Source organism: Chiroxiphia lanceolata, chromosome 1 (genome assembly GCF_009829145.1).
Source record: "Chiroxiphia lanceolata isolate bChiLan1 chromosome 1, bChiLan1.pri, whole genome shotgun sequence".
NCBI lineage: Eukaryota > Metazoa > Chordata > Aves > Passeriformes > Pipridae > Chiroxiphia > Chiroxiphia lanceolata.
In genome coordinates, this window is record NC_045637.1 from 95,417,660 (window position 1) to 95,436,920 (window position 19,261).

Genomic DNA, 19,261 nt, shown 5'->3' on the forward strand with positions numbered 1-19,261 from the left:
GTCGGGCAGTGGAACACGCTCCCCAGGGAAGTGGTCACAGCATTAAGCCTGACAGAGTTCAAGAAGGGTTTGGACAACACTCTCAGGCACGTGGTGTGACTCGTGGGGTGTCCTCAAAGCCAAGAGTAGGACTTTGATGACCCCTGTGGGTCCCTTCCAACTCAAGACATTCCATAATCCTATAATTATAACCCTCTCCCTCCGGGGAGGGGCGTCTCGATGGTGCAGGAGTAACGGGACTTCGGGAAGCAGAAGCCAACCACCCCCACCTCCCCCCCCCCAACCCCGTACGCTCCAATCCCTGCCAGGCAAGACGAAGCTCCCCAGCCAGGACCGCCGCCGCCGTTCCCCGCCGAGGCGCTGCTTCGTGCCCGGCCCCTGCGCGGCTCCTCCTCCGGGGCGGCGCGGGCGGGCCGTGCCGGGGCCCCGCTGCCTGTCGCCGAGCGCGGTCATGGCGACCGTCCTTCCGCGGGGCGCCGCTGCCGCCCGCCGCCGCCTCCTTCTCCTGCGGCTCCCGCCGCGGCTCTGCGCGGGGCCGGCGCGGGGCGCCAGCCGGGCGCTGCCCGCCGCCCTGGTGCGCCGGGGCGGCCTGGTGGGCGGCCGCTGGGTGGAGACGGCCGCCGCTTTCGCCGTGCAGGACCCGGCCAGCGGCGAGGAGCTGGGCCGGGTCTCGGACTGTGGCGCGGCCGAGGCGCGGGCGGCCGTGCGGGCCGCGCACGAAGCCGGCGCCGCCTGGGGCCGCCTGCCCGCCAAGGTGAGCGGCCGCGGGAGGGGGCGGCGAGGGGGCCCCGCGGGCGGCGAGCCCCGGGCGGTACCGGCCGCGGCTCCCGGGGCTCCGCTGCCCCGTCCCTGCATGCGGCGGCCGCGGCAGCCTTGTCTCTCCCTGCCAGGAGAGGAGCTTGCGGCTCCGCAGATGGTACGAGCTGATGATGGAGAACAAGGAGGAGCTGGCGCGGATCATCACGGCCGAAAACGTGAGTAGGGGGACGAGGCCGCCTCTGCTCCCCTGGGCACGGGCACTGCCCTGTGCCAGCACTCGGACTGGGAAACCCGACACAGAGATGCGAGCAGAGAAATAAAGTAAAACTGACCGCTAACAAAACACTCTGTGCGTATCTCACCAGTTAGCCACCCTAGCTTTTTTGAGAACTTAAAAAAGTTGAGGCGCATTGTGCGTTCCCATTGCTCTACTAGGGCATTGGTTTGATGGCAGTAGTACGTAACCCGCAAAAGCCAGAACCCCCGTTGTGCTTCATGGTGAGCCACGTTGTCCACCTAAACTGCCGTCCTCATGGCAGGAATGTTTGTTTTATCAGTGTCGTTGACTGGGAAAAAACCTGCAGTGCTATTAAAGCAAGTCGTCAAGTTGGATTCTCATAGTCTTCTTTAGTTTGTACCACAGAGTAGTCTCGGAGCTCACAAACCGGTTTCCTTTCAGATGAAACCTTGTTGGAAGATACTTCAAGCAGCTCCTCTGTAGTGTCATAGCTGCTAATGGTCATTTAGTCCACGGGGGTCAGCCCTGGAGGCAGTTCAGAGTAATACTCCCAAAACAAATGTCTCTGGCATGAACTTGTTACTGTTTTGTCATGTTTTGGTTCTTTCTTCAGAAAGGCAATAGCAGCTAACTGCAGAGTTTTTAAATAAATACATACATTTGCTATTGCTCGTTGTTTTGAGCCAATATGAATCCAGGCACAGCATACAAAATGTTGACTATACAGTCAATGATAGTATATTGAAGCTGCACAACTATTGCTGCTGCAATCATACAATCGTTTTTGGAGATCTTGGAGTGTACCTGATAGGGAGGGGACCATAAAGTACTCTGAAAAATACAGAAACTGCAAAATTACTTGAATTTGGTTTTAGTGCTTCAGTTTGCCACTTACAATGTATCTTCAATCTGATTTAATCAAAGGGGAAGCCTCTGAAAGAAGCACAGGGTGAAATCGTGTATTCTGCCTCATTTCTGGAGTGGTTTGCGGAGGAGGCTCGCCGGATTTATGGTGATGTTATTCCAGCGCCTGCAAAAGACAGAAGAGTGCTGGTGCTGAAGCAGCCAGTAGGAGTGGCAGCCATTATAACCCCAGTAAGCATTGCTGAACTTTTTCGAATCACCTGGATGTTTTCAGCTCAGCCCGCAGCATGGGGCCGTGGCCTTATGGCTCCTCCAGCCCTGGAAAACACCCCTGAAAATTTTAATTTCTACCTTCTTCCTTGATCGGCAGTGCTTCTTTTTAATATTCACTTAGGACAAAGCACATCATGCACAACTAATTACAGAAAATGTCAGTTGTTTCTGCAAAAACAGGTGGCAGAATTTTCCCAACTTGGATTGTACTTTTTTCTCTCACCCTAGTGGAATTTTCCCAGCGCTATGATTACCCGGAAGGTTGGTGCAGCTCTGGCAGCTGGCTGTACAGTGGTAGTGAAACCTGCAGAGGACACACCTTTATCAGCATTAGCTCTTGGGGAGGTGAGCATTCCTTTTAAGCTTTATCTTAGCAGTTGACTGAAGCTGTAAATGGGGAGTCAGATGTGCTTTGAATGTAACTCTGGCTCCCTTCATACTTGAAGAAAGGGCAAACTGGCTGACTTGATCCAGGGCTTTTATTTTAGTGAGAATCTTTGGAAGTTGCCTCTAATATGGCCTAGATCCTCCAAGAGGATTGGGCTGTTTAGCCACACAAAACATTCTTATATCTTTCATTTGGTTACTTTGAACAGACAGCTTAAACCAGAGCAAGCTGCTCTCTTGATACTGTGGCATCTATTACTAGTTGTGCTGAGCCCTTTTGGCTTCTCTTGACTTACAGACTAGTTTCTTCAAAACAATTAACAAACATTGTGACTATTCCTAATGCAAAATGCACTGATAATGGAAATTCTGTTTTTCTTTTGTTGCAGCTTGCAAACCAGGCTGGAATTCCAGCAGGAGTGTATAACGTTGTTCCTTGTTCCAGACAACAGACAGCAGCCGTAGGGGAAGTGCTGTGCACTGATCCACTGGTATCCAAAATATCTTTTACTGGCTCTACAGCAACGGGAAAGGTACATAAGTGGACAGAATATCCATGAAGATTATTACTGTGGTTATACTGGAAAGGTAGAGGGAAAGTGTGTGCCTTTTATACAGAGCCTTCTTTTTTGGCTGCTGTATACAGACTGCCCAAATAATTGTGTACTTCTTGAGATAACTGCCTATTTGTTTAGTATCAGTACTTCACAGAAGGATGCCTGTCTGCAACTTGTTGATAACTGCCCTTTATTAAATTATAATGTGAACAGTTTTACATAAGATGTTCTATATTGATAAGGTGACAACATACTAATAAGAACACTGAAACTGAGTTTCAAAGGTACTATTCAGGAATGGCTCCTGCAGTTGAGAGAAAGTGTTAGAGAAGTAAGGCTCAGGGATCTCTGCCGTCAGCTGTAGTCAATAAGCAATCTTGTTGCCATCTAATGAAATCACTAAAACTGCAGTGTGGCTATAAAATGATAGAATTCTATGGGATGGCTGTATGCAGAATTAAAAAAAGGTCTAGTATCAAGAGAAATCTTGATCCCAAATTCTGTCAGATCTTGGAAAACTTTTCTAAGAGTAGTCAAGATTTTATTATTGAGAAAGGATCGAACAAGCAAACAGAAGTAACTGTTACTGTGTAAAAGCTTGACCTGACCTTAAGTTGATCAAAATCCTTCTCTTCATTAGTTCTTGGCCAGAATTTAAAGGTTTCAGTGAAGGAAATTTATTTTTGTTTTTGTTATAGGAAATAATCTAACATTATAGAGAAATGCAGATTATTTCCTTGCCAGAGCTAATTTTTCACTGCCTCATATCCATGATTCCACAGTTCACATCTGGCAGAGGTACAGATTTCTCTGTCTTTTTTGTTGCCTACAGATATTGCTGAAACAGGCAGCTGGCACTGTGAAGCGAGTTTCCATGGAGCTTGGAGGACATGCTCCTTTTATAGTGTTTGACAGCGCCAACGTGGACCATGCTGTTGCAGGAGCCCTTGCTTCTAAGTATAGAAACTCGGGGCAGGTGAGAATTAACTTTTTTCTCCTTGTTTCTAGAAAGTTAAGAGTTGTACATGTAGTTAAAACTGTAAATAAAATATTTTATGTAAAAGGAAAGCATAGAGCACTTCATTGTGAAGATGCTGGATTCACACATGGCTGTGGGCGCTCAAGCCAGTCATCAGCAAGTCTGAATAGCAACACTAAAATCCCATATATTTTCACAACATATGTGGCAGACACTGAGAAGAAAGATGTTCACTAGGATCCCTCACAAGAGCTTGAGAAGTGATAAGGCATTTCGTCATAATCTTTGTTAACATTACATTCCTTGGAGAACTAGAACTGTGAAAGACACCGCCCTGCTTCAGTCTGTTAAAAGACACTGACAGATAGTTTTTTCCACAGTGAGTAGCTTAAAAAAAGTGGAAGACAGGATTTGAGTGTATGTTGCTTCAAATGTATTTTAATTAGAGTCAAAAAAATTGTAAGAGCATCACTTTCCAGAACAGTCAGCTGAGACGGGCTGTTCGAGCCTTATGGGTATTACCTGTACATGTGAACATGAAGTTGATGAACTCCAGCTTTAGATAAGCAGCAAGTTTTCAGTGGGATTGGGAGGTTGTTTTGTGTGGAACATGTTGCTTGAATAACAGAAGAAGAAGACATAACACTAATCTTGGGAAGAAAGAAAGGAAACAAAAGTAGACAAGGACCGCTGAGGGATCTGACCCACAATGGACAAGATCTAACATAAAAGGCACACCTACACTGTTCTTGCTGTAGAGAAGGATGAATTAGCTGTTCCTTCTGAGATACCATAGCCATCAGAGCAAAGGGGAAGCACAAATACATAGGCCATTGAAAGCACTTAGAAACAAATTCCAGGAAGAAAGCAAAAGAGACTCTACACCACCAAATGTGATTTGAGTTTCTGCTGCTCACTCCAGCATTCTGCAGTCTAATTAGAAGGTATTTTGTGCAGCTTCTGGACCTTGTTTGATCCATATATGTGAGCCTACAAAACTCAGAAAACCTTTACCCAGTGTAAGCAGCTTCAGCAATGTGACGTATTTCACGCACATACTGACAAGCTTGTTGTATTTCTAGAGTGAAATGGGTGTCAAAAAAAGAAATGGCATAGCAAGGTAACAGCTTAAGGTGAGGGCCAAGAGGCAGAGGACATCAGTTCTAAACTGATTCTGTGGCATGAAGGCCAGAAAGAATTAATGGATAGATTAAATACAGTATAAACTACTGTTAAGTTTTTTTCCTTTTCATGTTTGTTTTCAGACTTGTGTCTGCACAAACCGTTTCCTGGTGCAAAAAGGAATTCATGACGAATTTGTGGAAAAGTTTGCTAAAGCTATAGAGAAAGAACTACATGTTGGAAATGGATTTGATGCAAAAACTACCCAAGGACCACTGATAAATGAAAAGGCAGTGGAGAAGGTATAAATAAAATATTTTATTTTTGGTATCTTAGTTTTCTTTTTATGATCCGTAAAGTAACTTTAGATTTATATTTTACCATTTTTGTTTTATTACAATGTATTTGCAATGTGGCTGGAAGTGTGTTTTGTCTTTCAAGTCCTCATGTACAGATAGACAGACACATGTGGACAGGTCATGTATCATTCCCCTATTTCCATTAAGGGAAAGAGAGGCCTCCTTTAGGGGAAGCTGATTCCTCCTGATTACTTCCTAGCTGTTCTCAAGACCATTTACTGAAATTTGATACACTGTGAGAGCTGTGTGGTGATCCTGCAATTCTGAAATGCTATGATTAAAAACTTATTTTGAAGAACAGTGCCTCTGTTTGACAAAACCTCAGCAGAATAATTCATCCGGGTTAAAAATACCAGAACTCAGGATGTTGCAGTCACTTGAAACTTTACGTCCATGGTTCATGTTTTCTGGTTTGGATGACTTGTGACTCCAGGATTTTTTGTTTTTAAATCCTAATAAGACACATTTTCTTCCTAAGATTAAAGATTACTAAATTATGTGGCTTATACTTTGTAAGATATTATGGCTCAGTTATATGCAGGCTTGGTTTGAATCCATTCTACTTGAATGCTGCCAGATTCTCTCTGAGAATGAAAAAAATCAGTTATTTGGGAGGCAAAGGACTTGTTTTCTTTCCTTCATGCCTTCCCTTTGTGCCTCACAAAAGTGTAGTGTGCATATCACATACAACTATATATACAAATAAGCAAGCACTGTATGTAGTCACTTAAGAGCCTTTCTGTAATTTCAAAGGACAGTATTCTAGGGAGAGAATGCTGCTTTAGTTTTCTTATTAATTTGTTGTCTTTAGATGAATGTAGATGTAGGGGGTGGACAATGTTCTTGCCAGTACCATCTTGAAAGCTGTCTGTCTCTTTTCAAATGGTCTTCATGTATTTCTGTTTTCATAGCACCTTATCACTGGTATAAGATATAACTCCTAGTCCTGCCAAGACTTTTTCTCATATTAAATGTAGTCTTTTAATTTCAACAGAAAAGTTGACTCTTTAATATTGATGAGACTGGGGCCATACTCAAAATTTATCCCTCTGAAATTATATCAGACTGAGAGAAATAAAAATTCAAGAGAAATTAGATTATATTGCAGGTGATCCTCTGAAAACTATAAACCTCTCTTCAAGATTTTCTTTTTTAATATTGGAGACTATTATTTCTTCAGTGAGAAATGTACTCTTTTTCATTGTTAAATGCCAACTTTGAGATTTTTGTTATGCATACCTCAGGTAGAGAAACACATCCAGGATGCAGTTTCTCAAGGAGCATCTATTGTGACTGGAGGGAAACGACACAGCTTGGGGAAGAATTTCTTTGAGCCAACATTACTTAGTAACGTTACAACAAAAATGCTTTGCACCCAAGAGGAGACGTTTGGCCCTTTAGCACCAGTTATCAAGTAAGATTATTAATTTTCCAGATCAAAAATAACAATTACAAAACCAATGAAAGATTATTTTGAATAAACAAGATTTGAAAGGCAGTTTGTAAAAAAAAATTTGTATGATCGCACAAGTCTTGTAATAAGACTGGGGTGCACATGTGAAAACATACTTTGGTTATGTCGTTTGTTTGTTTCTCTCTTGGCCTGATTTTAGCATCTCTGCAACTTTTTGCAAATCACTTTGTTTTAAAGTGTAATTATAGTTAAGCAAGGGTAGATAACAGAAAAACCTTCATCAGCTTCATATCTGTGGTATGAAATAGGAGACACGACTTTTGAGTTTGTCATGTGATTTACTAGTCCTAAATTTTACTGACAGAGGATGACTTAGAGCTGTCTGTTCTTAAAACCTTCCCTGCCTCTCTGCAGACCAATTGGATGTGATGGAAGTTACCTCTCGGAGTTGAGAGTGCTTGTGTAGTTGGGGAAATAGGTGGGCTAACAAATGTGAAGTAAATGTTTTAGCTACCAGTATCTAGGGAGGATAAAGGCAATCTTAATTTAAACTGCTAGTATGATTTAAGAGAAGAGGTAGACACTGCTCCATTGTTTCAAAGGGAAAATTAAATTACCTATTTAAAGTACACTTTTGGAAAAAAATCATTTTTATTTCTGATAAAACTGCTTCTTGTCAGTAAGTCAGCAATACAGTAGGTGAACTGCAAGCCTCATTTTTATTTTTTCTTTCTATTGACAGATTTGAGACTGAAGCAGAAGCTGTTGCTATAGCAAATGCAGCTAATGTGGGTTTAGCAGGTATGCCTCTTTGTCAGATAAGTATTTCTGTGGTTTTAAGAGCTGTAGTGTGATGGGGTGATGATTTTGAATGTCAGTAAAGTCTCTTTTTCGCAGTATTCTGCAATTGTTCGTACTGATTTTCATTCCTGTATCTCTGTGTCTGCATGGCAGGATATTTCTACTCCCAAGATCCAGCTCAAATCTGGAGAGTCGCGGAACAGCTGGAAGTTGGAATGGTTGGTGTTAATGAAGGCATAATCTCGTCAGTGGAATGTCCTTTTGGTGGGGTAAAAGAGTCTGGCTTAGGGCGAGAAGGTTCAAAGTATGGCATCGATGAATACTTAGAAATAAAATATGTCTGCTTGGGAGGCTTATAAAAATCTTCAAAAAGCACAATCCCAACAGCTTGGAAAAGAGTGCTCTAGTTTTAATAAGCTTCTTGAAGCAGAAATAAGTATGAATGCAACTTCTACCTTTTTTAAAATTAAGTAACCCCGTTCTGTGTGTGTAAAGATATTTACAGTATTCTGTGCTGCCAAATGTTTTTACATGGTCTTTGTTTATACCTTCAGTTTTTCAGCAACGTGATCAAAATGTCCATCCTTTTTAGTAAAGAGTAGGGATGCACATTTATTATTCTTGGATTATCCCTGTGTAACTGGGAGAACTTGGAGGCTGGTGCATAATGAAAATAGGCTATAACCTATGTCAAGGGGAAACTAGACCACCATTTTCTAGTACCTTTTGTGTTTCAGTGTGGATGTGGGAGGCTTTGGGATGGCGGTCTCCCTTTAAAATTTTGTGTAAATACTCACATTTTCTAATGTGCTTATATGACATCCTTTAGAAGCAATTGTGTCTTTTTTATTTTTTTTTAATTATGGGTGAATCTGATGGTTACAAAACGTGACGAATTGCTTTTAGCTACAGCTAGGCATCCACGTAGGCAAACAGACAGCTTTTTCAGTGCTGTAAATGCTGACTGCAGAAGCCCTATTCAGCTTTTGGTCTCTGAGCAAAGAGCTGTGATTTATGCCTAACAGCTTGCACACCTAGGATCAAATATGGCTCTTGTTTGATGTCTGTTAGCCCCAGCTCTTAGTTCCAGTCCTAGGAACGGGACAGTCCAGGACAAAGAATTGCTGGCTTAGTGAGTAGCAGGAGGAAGATGGGATACTTACAGGAATAACTTGCAGAATTGTAAGGGGACAATATAAGGGCTGTGTGAAGAAAGCACAAGTTGTGACATGATGATATAGATAAAACTCCCTCCCTTCCATGAAAAGACCATGACTCTCATTGGGTAGAAGTTACACAGTGTCTAAAGGAACATTATTCCACCTCTAAAGAATATGAGCAGATAAATGGTTCCATCCCTCTGGGCTTTGTGCCTTGAACTGGATTTTTGGTTATGCAGGTGAATGTCCATTAGGGAGGAACACTTAAAAACCTTTGAACATGGCTAACTGTATGACCTAATAAAGACTTAAATAGTAGTGATTAGAGATGAGACTTTGACACATCACCTCACTATTCTGTCATCTTTGAAAGATGGTGCAAAGCTTCCTTAATATGAAATAAACAATGTTGTTTAAACATTATTTTAATGGCAGTCAAACAAAGCACTTTTAAAAATGTGCAATGTTAATTTGGCAAATAAATCAGCACTGCAGAGGCTAAGTGGAATAAATTTTGTTTCTTGTGTTCATTATTAAAAATAAATAAAAGACTGCAATGGAGGTCTTCTTCCTGTAAACTAATGAATGTACCCCATGAAATGGGATATTTTAAGATATTTTATCCCATCAAGCAAAGGTAACACAAGCCCTGGGGAAGGAAGCCAAAAGAGTTTCACGGTTTTGGTTTGGGTTTTTTTTAAAGCGCACATAAAGTAGCATTGACTGCTACTTCTTATTTTTAAATATTTTTTTATGGTTATATTTGTGTAACACTTGAGACCAGATGGGTCTGGAGCACATTACCTGTCAGTAGTGTGTGTTCATCGTGCCAAGCAAAGGGCAGTTAAAGGACACTTACTGCCCTTCCAGTAATTCCCAACACATTTATGGTAGTGAGGACTTAGTACTGTTACCTCTGCTTGTTGACAAGTACAAAAAAACGATGGCCTATTTCTACACTAGTTGCAAGAAACTTTCTTATATCCATCCTCTAACCTTATACTATTGAGCACATATCCTGCCTGAATTTGGGGAATACAACGTTGTGGAAGAGGAAACTGTTTGCCAGCCTTGGCTGCCAATGTGTGTTTATTTCTAACTGAGAGGGTAACTAGGTAGAAGAAGGTCATAACTTGGTGCCTGGGTACCACAACACAGTGATGCAGGCAGGCACAGGTACAGCTATTGTACACAGGTAGAATATCTGCCACTGAATTGCTGACTTAAATTATGTCTGCCTGTGGACTGCAGTATAAGGTCAAAATTAATCATCTCATTTACAGCTGTATGACAGTGAAGTCTTGAATGTGAGTGTACTTCTTGGGACAGTGCAGTTGGAGGATAAATTCTTTAACCCCCTGCTCTCTTCACTGCAAAATTACTGATCTGATACATTTGAAATCTTAATGTCTTTTCTGTGAATAGCACTTTCAATGAGTAAATGTTTACCTTTTTTTCTAGCAAATAATACCTTTTACTATGCCTGATAGCAAGCACAAAGCATAAATAAAGATAAGGTATGTAATAAACTTTAAAAATACCTTTGTCTAGATTGGATTGTGGTTGGGTTCCAGCATAGTATCCTTGTGTCAGTAAGGTCTACATCAGTTAAGCACAGAATAATCAAAGTTGTCTTCATAACAAAAACTGTGATTCTTCAACAAAAGACTTACTTGAATTCTCACACCTTAGTTATGTCAATTGCACTTGTGATAGTTTAGCAATTTCTGGATATTAAAACTGTGATTAAAAATGTTTTTAGTTAATAAATAACTTCTGTGAAAGCACTGGATTTTGTGACTTACTTCACCTCATTCAATGTTGAATTGACAATCTGACAGCAGCCACATAAAGGTCAGTCTCTCAGATTTCCACAGAATATTTTGTTCTGCCACCTTTATCACTGGAAAAGATGACACTTCTTTGCATCTACATGTCCATAACGTGTACCCCCAATTAGAGTCTCTTGAATCTAAATCAAATAGATGAGACTACTTTGACAGAGTAATATGCTGTCAGTCATTTTGTATGCAAGTCTTTTATGCTGAATCAAACATTTTATCACAAGACAGAGGTTTTGTATATCAGTGTCTTCCCTGCTTTCATGATGTGATTAATTGCATAATTCTTTACCTCATTTATTAAGACTTAAAATAGAGTTTTAGAAGCCCTTTTATTTTCATTTAGTTAATACAGTTTTGAAGCCTCAGAAACTGTCTTAATTTCCAACCTGATTTAGTCATGGCCAATTTCCATTTTATTTACTTACGTTATTCTTTAAATAGCTGTTGTTTGACACCCCCTCCCCACCCCCGCTGCCTGTCTTCTCTGTGTTATTAACTCTCCAGAAGCTGTGCTTACCTGTTCTGCTAGATATTAACAACTTAGCTAACTTAAAGAAGATTTAGGTAGTGTGTTCAGAAGCTCTATGTTACATTTTAGCACTTGTTTAAAGTTTTTCTGTGTCAAGACTCCCTGCTTAGGACCTTTCAGGAACAACCACAAGAAGTTGGTGGCATATTCACTTTTATCAGTGAGTGCTCAAGCTACTTTGCACAACTGGCTGAAGTTGTTTAGGAATCACTGCTGCTGATATGCTGTTGCACCAGGCTACTCAAAGGGATGGGGGCAGGCTACTGCTGTTACCAAATGTACAGTGCAATAACAAAGGGGCAGATTCCATTCCTCAATACAGGACATTTATGTATCTCATAAGCTCATTCAGCAGCCAGTATGCCCTTGCAGGAGTCCAGTATGAATGTATGAGGTGCCTTGTAGACTGTGGCACTATGTATCCAAATACACTTAAAAGTGTAGCTTTTATGGGGTATGATTTTTCCTTATAGAAAGACACTTGTATCTCATAGTACCTTTTATTATCACAAATTAGCACAAACTTCACACACACTGATGCAAGGACTTTTTCTTTTGAAGTTCAGAAACAGGCAGCAAAACCTGCCTCTATCTAACACAGTATTTTGGTTTATATTGCACACTGATTACTGCAAAGCAGCCATTGTACTGACAAACGCTCTCAGATACTGGATTTGTTATAGAGTAAGCCACAAAACTTGTGAAATTACCACACCTGGTATGAGAGCTGGTGATTATTTACACACAGCCAATTAAACCAAGTAAGGACAAGCACCACAAGAAAACCTACTGTGAACTGCAGTAAATTATTTTTTTCCTGCTCTCTGATGTACTGAATTATGTCACCTCTCTAGAAGAAGATGCTTCTGTCAGTAGGAAAGGAAGGGATCAGCTATTGCACTGCTTTTATGTTTGAGTACAGACATAAGCTATGGTATACAACGTATGTCTATTAGCCTGACCTGAGTGTTGAGTCCAACACAGTACACCATGCCTAAAAGAGTACCTGACAAGTTCCTAAAAGGAAAGGCAAAAATTTATTAGTTACATAAATGTACCAACTTCAGCTCGGAAACAGTTCCAGTTACAATACAATAGCAATTGCAATAAATAACATTTTCTAGAAACAGGTTCCTAATATAAGTTCTGTAATAACTCACCCATCCACCCACAGGGAGAAGTGCTTCCACACAGAGACAAACTACAGATTTGTAGCTCATCTGCACTTGATTCATAGCCTGTGCAAGAATTATTTGCCTTTGCTGCCTCCTTTTTAAAATTTAATTCTAAACTTTTTATTTCTCTCCTTTGCCTTGGAGAGTTCAGGATATAAAAGGAACGTGAAATGGTTTTTTCTTTGCTCCAGAAATATGGGATTAATATTCTAGATAGGATCGATGATAAGCAATAACTGATATTAAGAAACGAATTCACCTCTATCCCATTCCCCTAGGGGAATGTTTACCTCTCTGAAACGTCAAATAAGTGGCAGAAGACTACACTAAATGTCATTTTATCACCACCATCCCAAAGCTCCATCTGACTACTGCCCATTATCCGTATACTGGGGGGGAAAACTAGTTTCACTTAAGGCTAAAAGCAGAAACAGGACATTTGCCTAAACTCAATTATTTCAAGAACATCAGAATATTTAAGGAAAGTGTGCATCCAGCACAGAGAACACACGCACCCACTCGCTCTGTTAAGTTCACACACTGTTAAGTTCCTTGTATGTGTGCACACTTCTGTTTGCCCACAGAGACCAAGAAAAGCAAAACTGATACCCTATAAGCAAACAGCTGTCAGCACAAAACAGATGCCTGAACAGTACTTATATGTGATGCATCTGACAGAGGGAGAGAAGACTGTTTACCTAAAAGGACAGAGTTGACAATGTATGCTTACACACAGAACAAGAAAAACCTGATTCCTGTACTTCTTTTACTAGAGACTCAACCTTTAGTTTTGAGGTTTGGTTTGGGTTTTTGTTTTGGGCGTTTTGTTTGGTTGGTTTTTTTGTTTGTTTGTTTGGGTTTCGGGTTTTTTGTTTGGTTGTTTGGGTTTTTTTTATTTTTCATAAAAAGATGTCTGAATTTTAATTCCTTGAAAGAACAACCTCCTAGCCTTTTGCACTGGCTTTAAACATAAAATAAACCCAAAACATATAAAGTGACTGATTTTACAAAACTGATGGATGCTGCTGACTGCACTGACATGTCCTAAAAGGTAAATTTATAGATAAAGGGACACTGGAGATAGTATTTAGCAGAAGCATTAATGGCAGCATGGCAAATACAAAGTTGAAATTGCTTAAGCAACTTGTTTGCTTGTTTAAAAATGCATGTGTCCGTGAGCACGATTCCTGCTGGAACATTCTGGGAAGTTGTGCAGAATGGATTAAGCCCAACATTTGAATTTCAAAGGAAAAAAAAAAAATCAGTATTTTGAGTGGGCCTTAACTTTATTCAGGAATACTTTAAAGTAAACACTGCATTATTACGTTAACACATCTGGAGCAGAAACTGAAAGACATCAGAAGCTGACCTTACTTTTATTGACCAAGTTATTTAAAAATATATATACATATACACACACACTCTCAAGAAGGGGGAGAGTGTGATAAAGTAGATTTGTTTCAATAAATATGCTAAACCCCCCATACACAGAGTTGAAACTTGGTTTCTGAAGAAAGCAAATCATACCATTTATACTGCACCTTGCTGGTGGGTATGGGAAAAACATAGACAACACCTGCACTAGCCCTTTTTAGCTCTTCACAGCCTCTCCCTCCACGATGACTCCTGCAGCCACACAAAGCTCTTCAGAGAAATGCAGGGCTGGGCACAGGATAAATATTCCTCAGTGCTGTATTAGTAGCCTTATGGACTCTTGCTGGCTGCATTTGAGAATCAAAGGTATGAAACAAGTTATGAGCATGCCGTGTTGCTGCAACTTTTGACTACTGATTCCTTCCAACCTGGTTGCCCAACTCCATTAACAAGAGAAGCACAGAAGCCCCAGTGTTCAACTCAGCTACTCTGGTCTCTCAGACTTCTAAGAAGAGATGGAGAAAGCCCTAAAATTCTCCACTAAATTATTCTTCATGATGGAGATGGGCTATGTACCCTCCCTGAGCCTTCTGTGCTGCTCCCCTTGATCTCTATACTGCTCCATCCTTCTCCAATATTGGGTTCTCTACTTCTGGACTAAAACCAAAAAAACTCTCTCCAAAATGCTCCCAGAGGAATGTTTTCTCCATCGAAACACATCATTCCTCCATCTCAGCCCAGCACATCAGTAGAGTACCCCCAGGAAAAGCTGACGTCATGGCTAAACAGTACCACTGACACAGATGTCCCCACCAACTGAGGCTTATGTATAAAAGCCAAGTCTTCAGTTTGGGATTTCAAGAACAGTATTGTGGGGGCATGATTTTAAAGCCTAACAAGCAGGCTGTGAAGAAATTATCCAGACTGTGAACAGGATTTTAAGAACTTCAATACACCTACCCTTGCCAAAAACCTGAAAGAATCTCTTTAGGTCAACACATCCAGTCACTGAACAGCCACAGAGGAAGAAGTAAAACAGTTTAATGTTCAAGCTAAAACCTTGTTCAGTACCAATTCCCATGACAATGAAGGTAGGTGTTGAACCTCCTGCTTCACACATGGTATTTGCCACAAGCATTTCACTACACAAGTGCCTGGCACATTCTTTAACTGAGCACTAAGGCTGACAGATGAAAACTTGTCTCAGCTGAGTGTTTAGTCTTAGAAGGTTCAGAGCTCCTCAAAAGTGATGTCTAAGCAAAAGGTTGCTTGGGATGCTTAAAATGCTTCTGAAGGCGCTACAGTTTCCTGGATGGACATGGCATAGACAAAGCACTTTCATCATTACAGAATCAGCCTAAGGCTGGACTTTCCTGTAGACATCATACCTTCTATGAAAATACAGGGGAAATTTTCTTTGAAAACAAAACAAAGACATTTCCACCTCATGAATACTACCCTAGAAAAAGAATTCACAAAGCACAGTCAGATAAACACAATGCACTAAAAATGCTCTTTGTGTTTCCATCCTGAACTGAAGATTAAGATGGAGCCCGTGGCCACATATTACTCTCTATAGTTGTAATGGAATTTATCTACATTGGCTTTTGCTGTTATAAACCACACTGCTTCTCCAAGAGAGTGCTACGAGCACAGGACATGAATCTATATGCCATTGTTAGTTATCACAGTCTGCAGCACAACAGCCCTGGCTAATTTTGTAGCAGTGACATAGAAAAAAGGGCCTTCAGAAGTTCAAACAAACATTCAGCACAGAACATGGAAGAAATAAGACATGCTTTTCCTTGTTCCTATAATGGTGACAAGAGGAGTTAGTGGACCATCTAATCTTTCTTCCTTCATTCTTCCTTCCTCTACCTGTATTAAAAATTTACCCTTTCATCTGCAATTAATTGATAATTTAGGAAGCTTTTGGTTCTGGAAAAAACAGAGGAGGGCCAACATGTTTCAGATGTGTCGCACCAGCATGTTCTGTGCTTTTACCCTCATTCAGTTATCTGTCTTTGGAGCTGTAGTTGAAGGAAACTCCATTTCTGATGGATCCATTCATAAGTGTTCTAGGATTCTCTCTTTCAATCTTTTCTCTGCTGAAGATAGTGTCCTGATCACTGTCAAATTCTGACTCAGAGACCATCAGACTGGAGTTGTGCTCTGTACTTCTGTGTTTTATACCTGACAATAAAAAAGCAAAACAAACTCATCAGAAAGATTTGACTTTTTAGTAATAATTAACCACCACTGTCCCTGCTGTGATATGAAAAGTAAGTGAAAACCTTCTCTGCAGTGTAATGTAACAGCATGCACCACTGCCACCACCAATATAAAAACTGGTCTAAGAACTATCACATACTGTTGGGCAGATACTCTTCCAACTTCACTACAGGCCTATCAGTTTATGGCTCTGAAATTTGAACATATGCATTTAAATATGAAACAATTAGCTTATCTAGTACATACCTAATGTACTTTTAATAGCTTAAATCTGGAAATTAGTCTGTCTACTCAAGTGTCTTATTAACACAAGTGGGAATGAAAGGTCATGGTTTCTAAAGAAATGTTATCTCTGTCTTTCTAGGAAAGCAATTTCTCAGGATGATTTTAATTCCTTGGATTCCAACACTTCCCCTGCTAAAAACTGGAATTTAAGGAAATAAAAATATACGTGAACAGCAGCTGAAGTCTACTGAGGTTTAACAGGGCACTTATAGGTCAGGAAGGAACTGCTGGGCAGCAATAAAAACAGCTCCAAATTAAAGCATGTGCAGAGGAGAAAAGGTTACACAGAGAATGTCTGTGGGACAATAAAATGTTCTAAATTAAGATTAACTAAGAAGCTCAGAGCAGTGGCTGAGCCCAAGGCTTCATACAAGAAATGAAGCAATTCTCCTCTAGCCACTCCATTGTCTGACTCTGCCATTCCCAAATTTTTAGGCCAGCTTCTGGGCTCCTCCTGACTACAGCTGTCAATTCAGACACATTGACTGTACGCTCAGTGGATGAGTTCACAGCTTACCATATAGCACTTACCATATTTGGGTCGTAGTTCCATTCTCTCCTGCTCATCTATGTTATCTAGGATGGTATATTTTGTTTTCCTTCTTATCTTTGTCCTCTTTCTGCTAGAAAGGAAGTTACCACAAAGACATGTAATTCTCATGTACACGCATAAATCTGGTCCTTTTCATATACATAGCTGTATACCCTGATATACACACAGTGTCATTGTACTTTCTCACCTCCACTTTAAAATAGTTGTTCCAGTTTATACCTGCATAAAGCAACTGTACAATCTGGACAAGACAGCATAGTTTGTTTTGTCTCTGATATACAAAGATGAAGTAAGTAAGACAGATTCATTTGCTTTCCTAGGCCACAGGGGTTCAGTTTGTTCAATTTCAACGTAGTTACTACAGACAAGGCAGACATTTATTCATTTGCCCTCACAGTTCACAGTGAAGCCACTTTACTGCTCAGCCAACATTACAGCAACAGCCAGCCACTTGGCCTCCCCTCTGTGGTCTTCTAAAAAAAATAGAAGTCATTTGGCAACTCAAAGTCTTTAAAACCTCCAAAACTCCAGTCAAATCTTAGGACTACAGTGTACTTTTCCCTGCAGTTTCCCCAAAGCAAAGGGAATCTCTTGCCATTCTGTCCTGTGCAGCATTTCGTTCCCCTTTTTCACATGGATCTGTATCAACCAGCCCTCACTCTCTGGCACAAGCCACATGAGGACAAAGGACAAAAGCAGTTGAACTAATAAAGAATCCCTTTATCATCAAATCTACACAAGCCTGTGAGGCTCCGCACTGTGGGAGTGGAGTGGGACACACTTTACTATCTAAAGTTTTCTACTAACAGCACTGTTCCTTCAACCACAAAAAGAAAATCAGCATCAACTCCCACACATCCTTTATATACTGCAAAAAGTTGAAAATATGGAAAGATTTTGACAGTATTTTATTTTTACTAACACCTGAACAAGCTATCTATTTGCTGAGCCGTTTGGGCTGCAGCAAAAACACTTGCTCTAGTGACAGAACTTGCAGGGGCCTGTCACTTGAAAGAGAATTTCTTATCAGCTCACCAGGAAAGACTGGAGGGAGAGCAGAAAGGGAAACAACACACAGTAGTAGATAGAACTGTTTAAGGAAAGAGGAAGCAAGAAGTCTGCATAACTGAGATCGTTGGAGTACTCCTTGCCTGTTAGCCACATGCAGCCCACCTACCCACCCTTCCTGTCCAGGGGAAACACCAGACTGGGAGCAGATCCTTTCCCATGGCCTAGAACATTCCATTATCAGTGAGTGACCTTCAGGGTGTGCCTCTTTTTTGTTAGCATAGAGTACCTGGAGGACTTGGAGACTGTGAAGATCTGTAATATACTCTCAGCATTTTGACATTAATTATCACTTCATACGAATGATACTGCAACATAAGCTTTTTGGTTTTTTTAATGCAGAGAAGCACAGAGACACAAATGGATACTCTTTTTTTCAACAAAAGTGTGTCTCTACAGAAACAGCTACAGGAAGCTCCTCACGTCTGAAAAGAATCCAGTGGTTTAGTGCTAAGGACTGGACTAAAATACGGCAGTTTTTGCATATACCCCATCAAAAAGAAACACAAATCATGTACCTCTTGCAGCAGCAGATGCAGAGCCAGGCAAGCCCTACCATGACCACAATCAAAATAAAAACAGATACAGTCACATAGAGTATACTCCACTCTGAAAAAAGAAACACAACAGTGCTTTGTAAAGTCATGAATAATTTCTAATACAAACCCTATTAAAATAACTAATTCTGAGAAATGGGGAGTGCCAACAGGAAGTTAGGAAAACTCAGCACACTCATATTCTCAGAAGAATTCCTAAAAACTCTTAAGCTTTAAGACTGAAAGTGCATGTTAGAAAATTTTCTTCCACTCTAATACCTTTTACCGTCCCAAGATTTCTGAAGTCTATGTGAGAACTCAAAGTCCTGCAAAGGGGCATGGTTACCACCTCAGTTATCATTCTCTAACTGAAATAAACATAGGTGTACTCTAGGTCTGGCTTTAAAAGAGCAGAAGTGCTTTAAAAGAGCAGCTGAATAGAGATAGATCTTTCTACCTGCACACTTACATTTATAAATCCAGGAAAAAAGAAGGATACAGAGAGATGTGCAATAATGTGAACTCCAACATGTGTATGCTCACTATTTTCAGTGTTATTATTATACTATGGAATAGCACAGCATTAGTGCAGGGCTGCAGGAGGTCCTAGCCTCAGGCTTAAAACCTACCACCCTCTTTGGGTTGTCATTAGTCTTTGTTTACTACATAGTCCATGGTTACTTAATGGTTTGTACTAAGCTCCTTATAAACGTTTATAGATTTACTTGAAGACTAGTGCATTGCTCAGCAAA

The 19,261-nt window shown here is 40.7% G+C and overlaps 2 protein-coding genes across 8 annotated transcripts in view; one reads left to right on the top strand and one right to left on the bottom strand.

Moving 5' to 3' along the window:
• The first annotated feature begins 219 nt into the window (after positions 1-219).
• ALDH5A1 (aldehyde dehydrogenase 5 family member A1) lies at positions 220-10,705 on the top strand. The gene is given in 12 exon segments (XM_032684574.1): positions 220-230; positions 309-434; positions 436-754; positions 891-974; positions 1,922-2,092; positions 2,363-2,479; positions 2,911-3,054; positions 3,911-4,054; positions 5,323-5,481; positions 6,783-6,952; positions 7,695-7,753; positions 7,907-10,705. Coding segments are annotated over 12 exon segments (1,710 nt in total). The 3' UTR covers positions 8,113-10,705.
• Positions 10,706-11,772: 1,067 nt separating this feature from the next.
• The window catches only part of KIAA0319 (KIAA0319 ortholog), a 57,836-nt gene continuing 50,347 nt past the window's right edge, over positions 11,773-19,261 (bottom strand). For 3 of the 7 annotated variants that reach the window (XM_032689567.1, XM_032689591.1, XM_032689557.1), the window contains exons 19-21: positions 18,492-18,582; positions 16,884-16,975; positions 12,301-16,028 (exon numbers count right to left, since the gene is read on the bottom strand). In XM_032689567.1, the coding sequence (XP_032545458.1) occupies positions 15,850-16,028; positions 16,884-16,975; positions 18,492-18,582 (362 nt within the window). In that variant the 3' untranslated portion in view covers positions 12,301-15,849. Of the gene's footprint in view, positions 16,029-16,883; positions 16,976-18,491; positions 18,583-19,261 lie in introns of all 7 variants that reach the window. The other 4 variants (XM_032689580.1, XM_032689571.1, XM_032689589.1 and 1 more) reach the window with 4 other exon arrangements.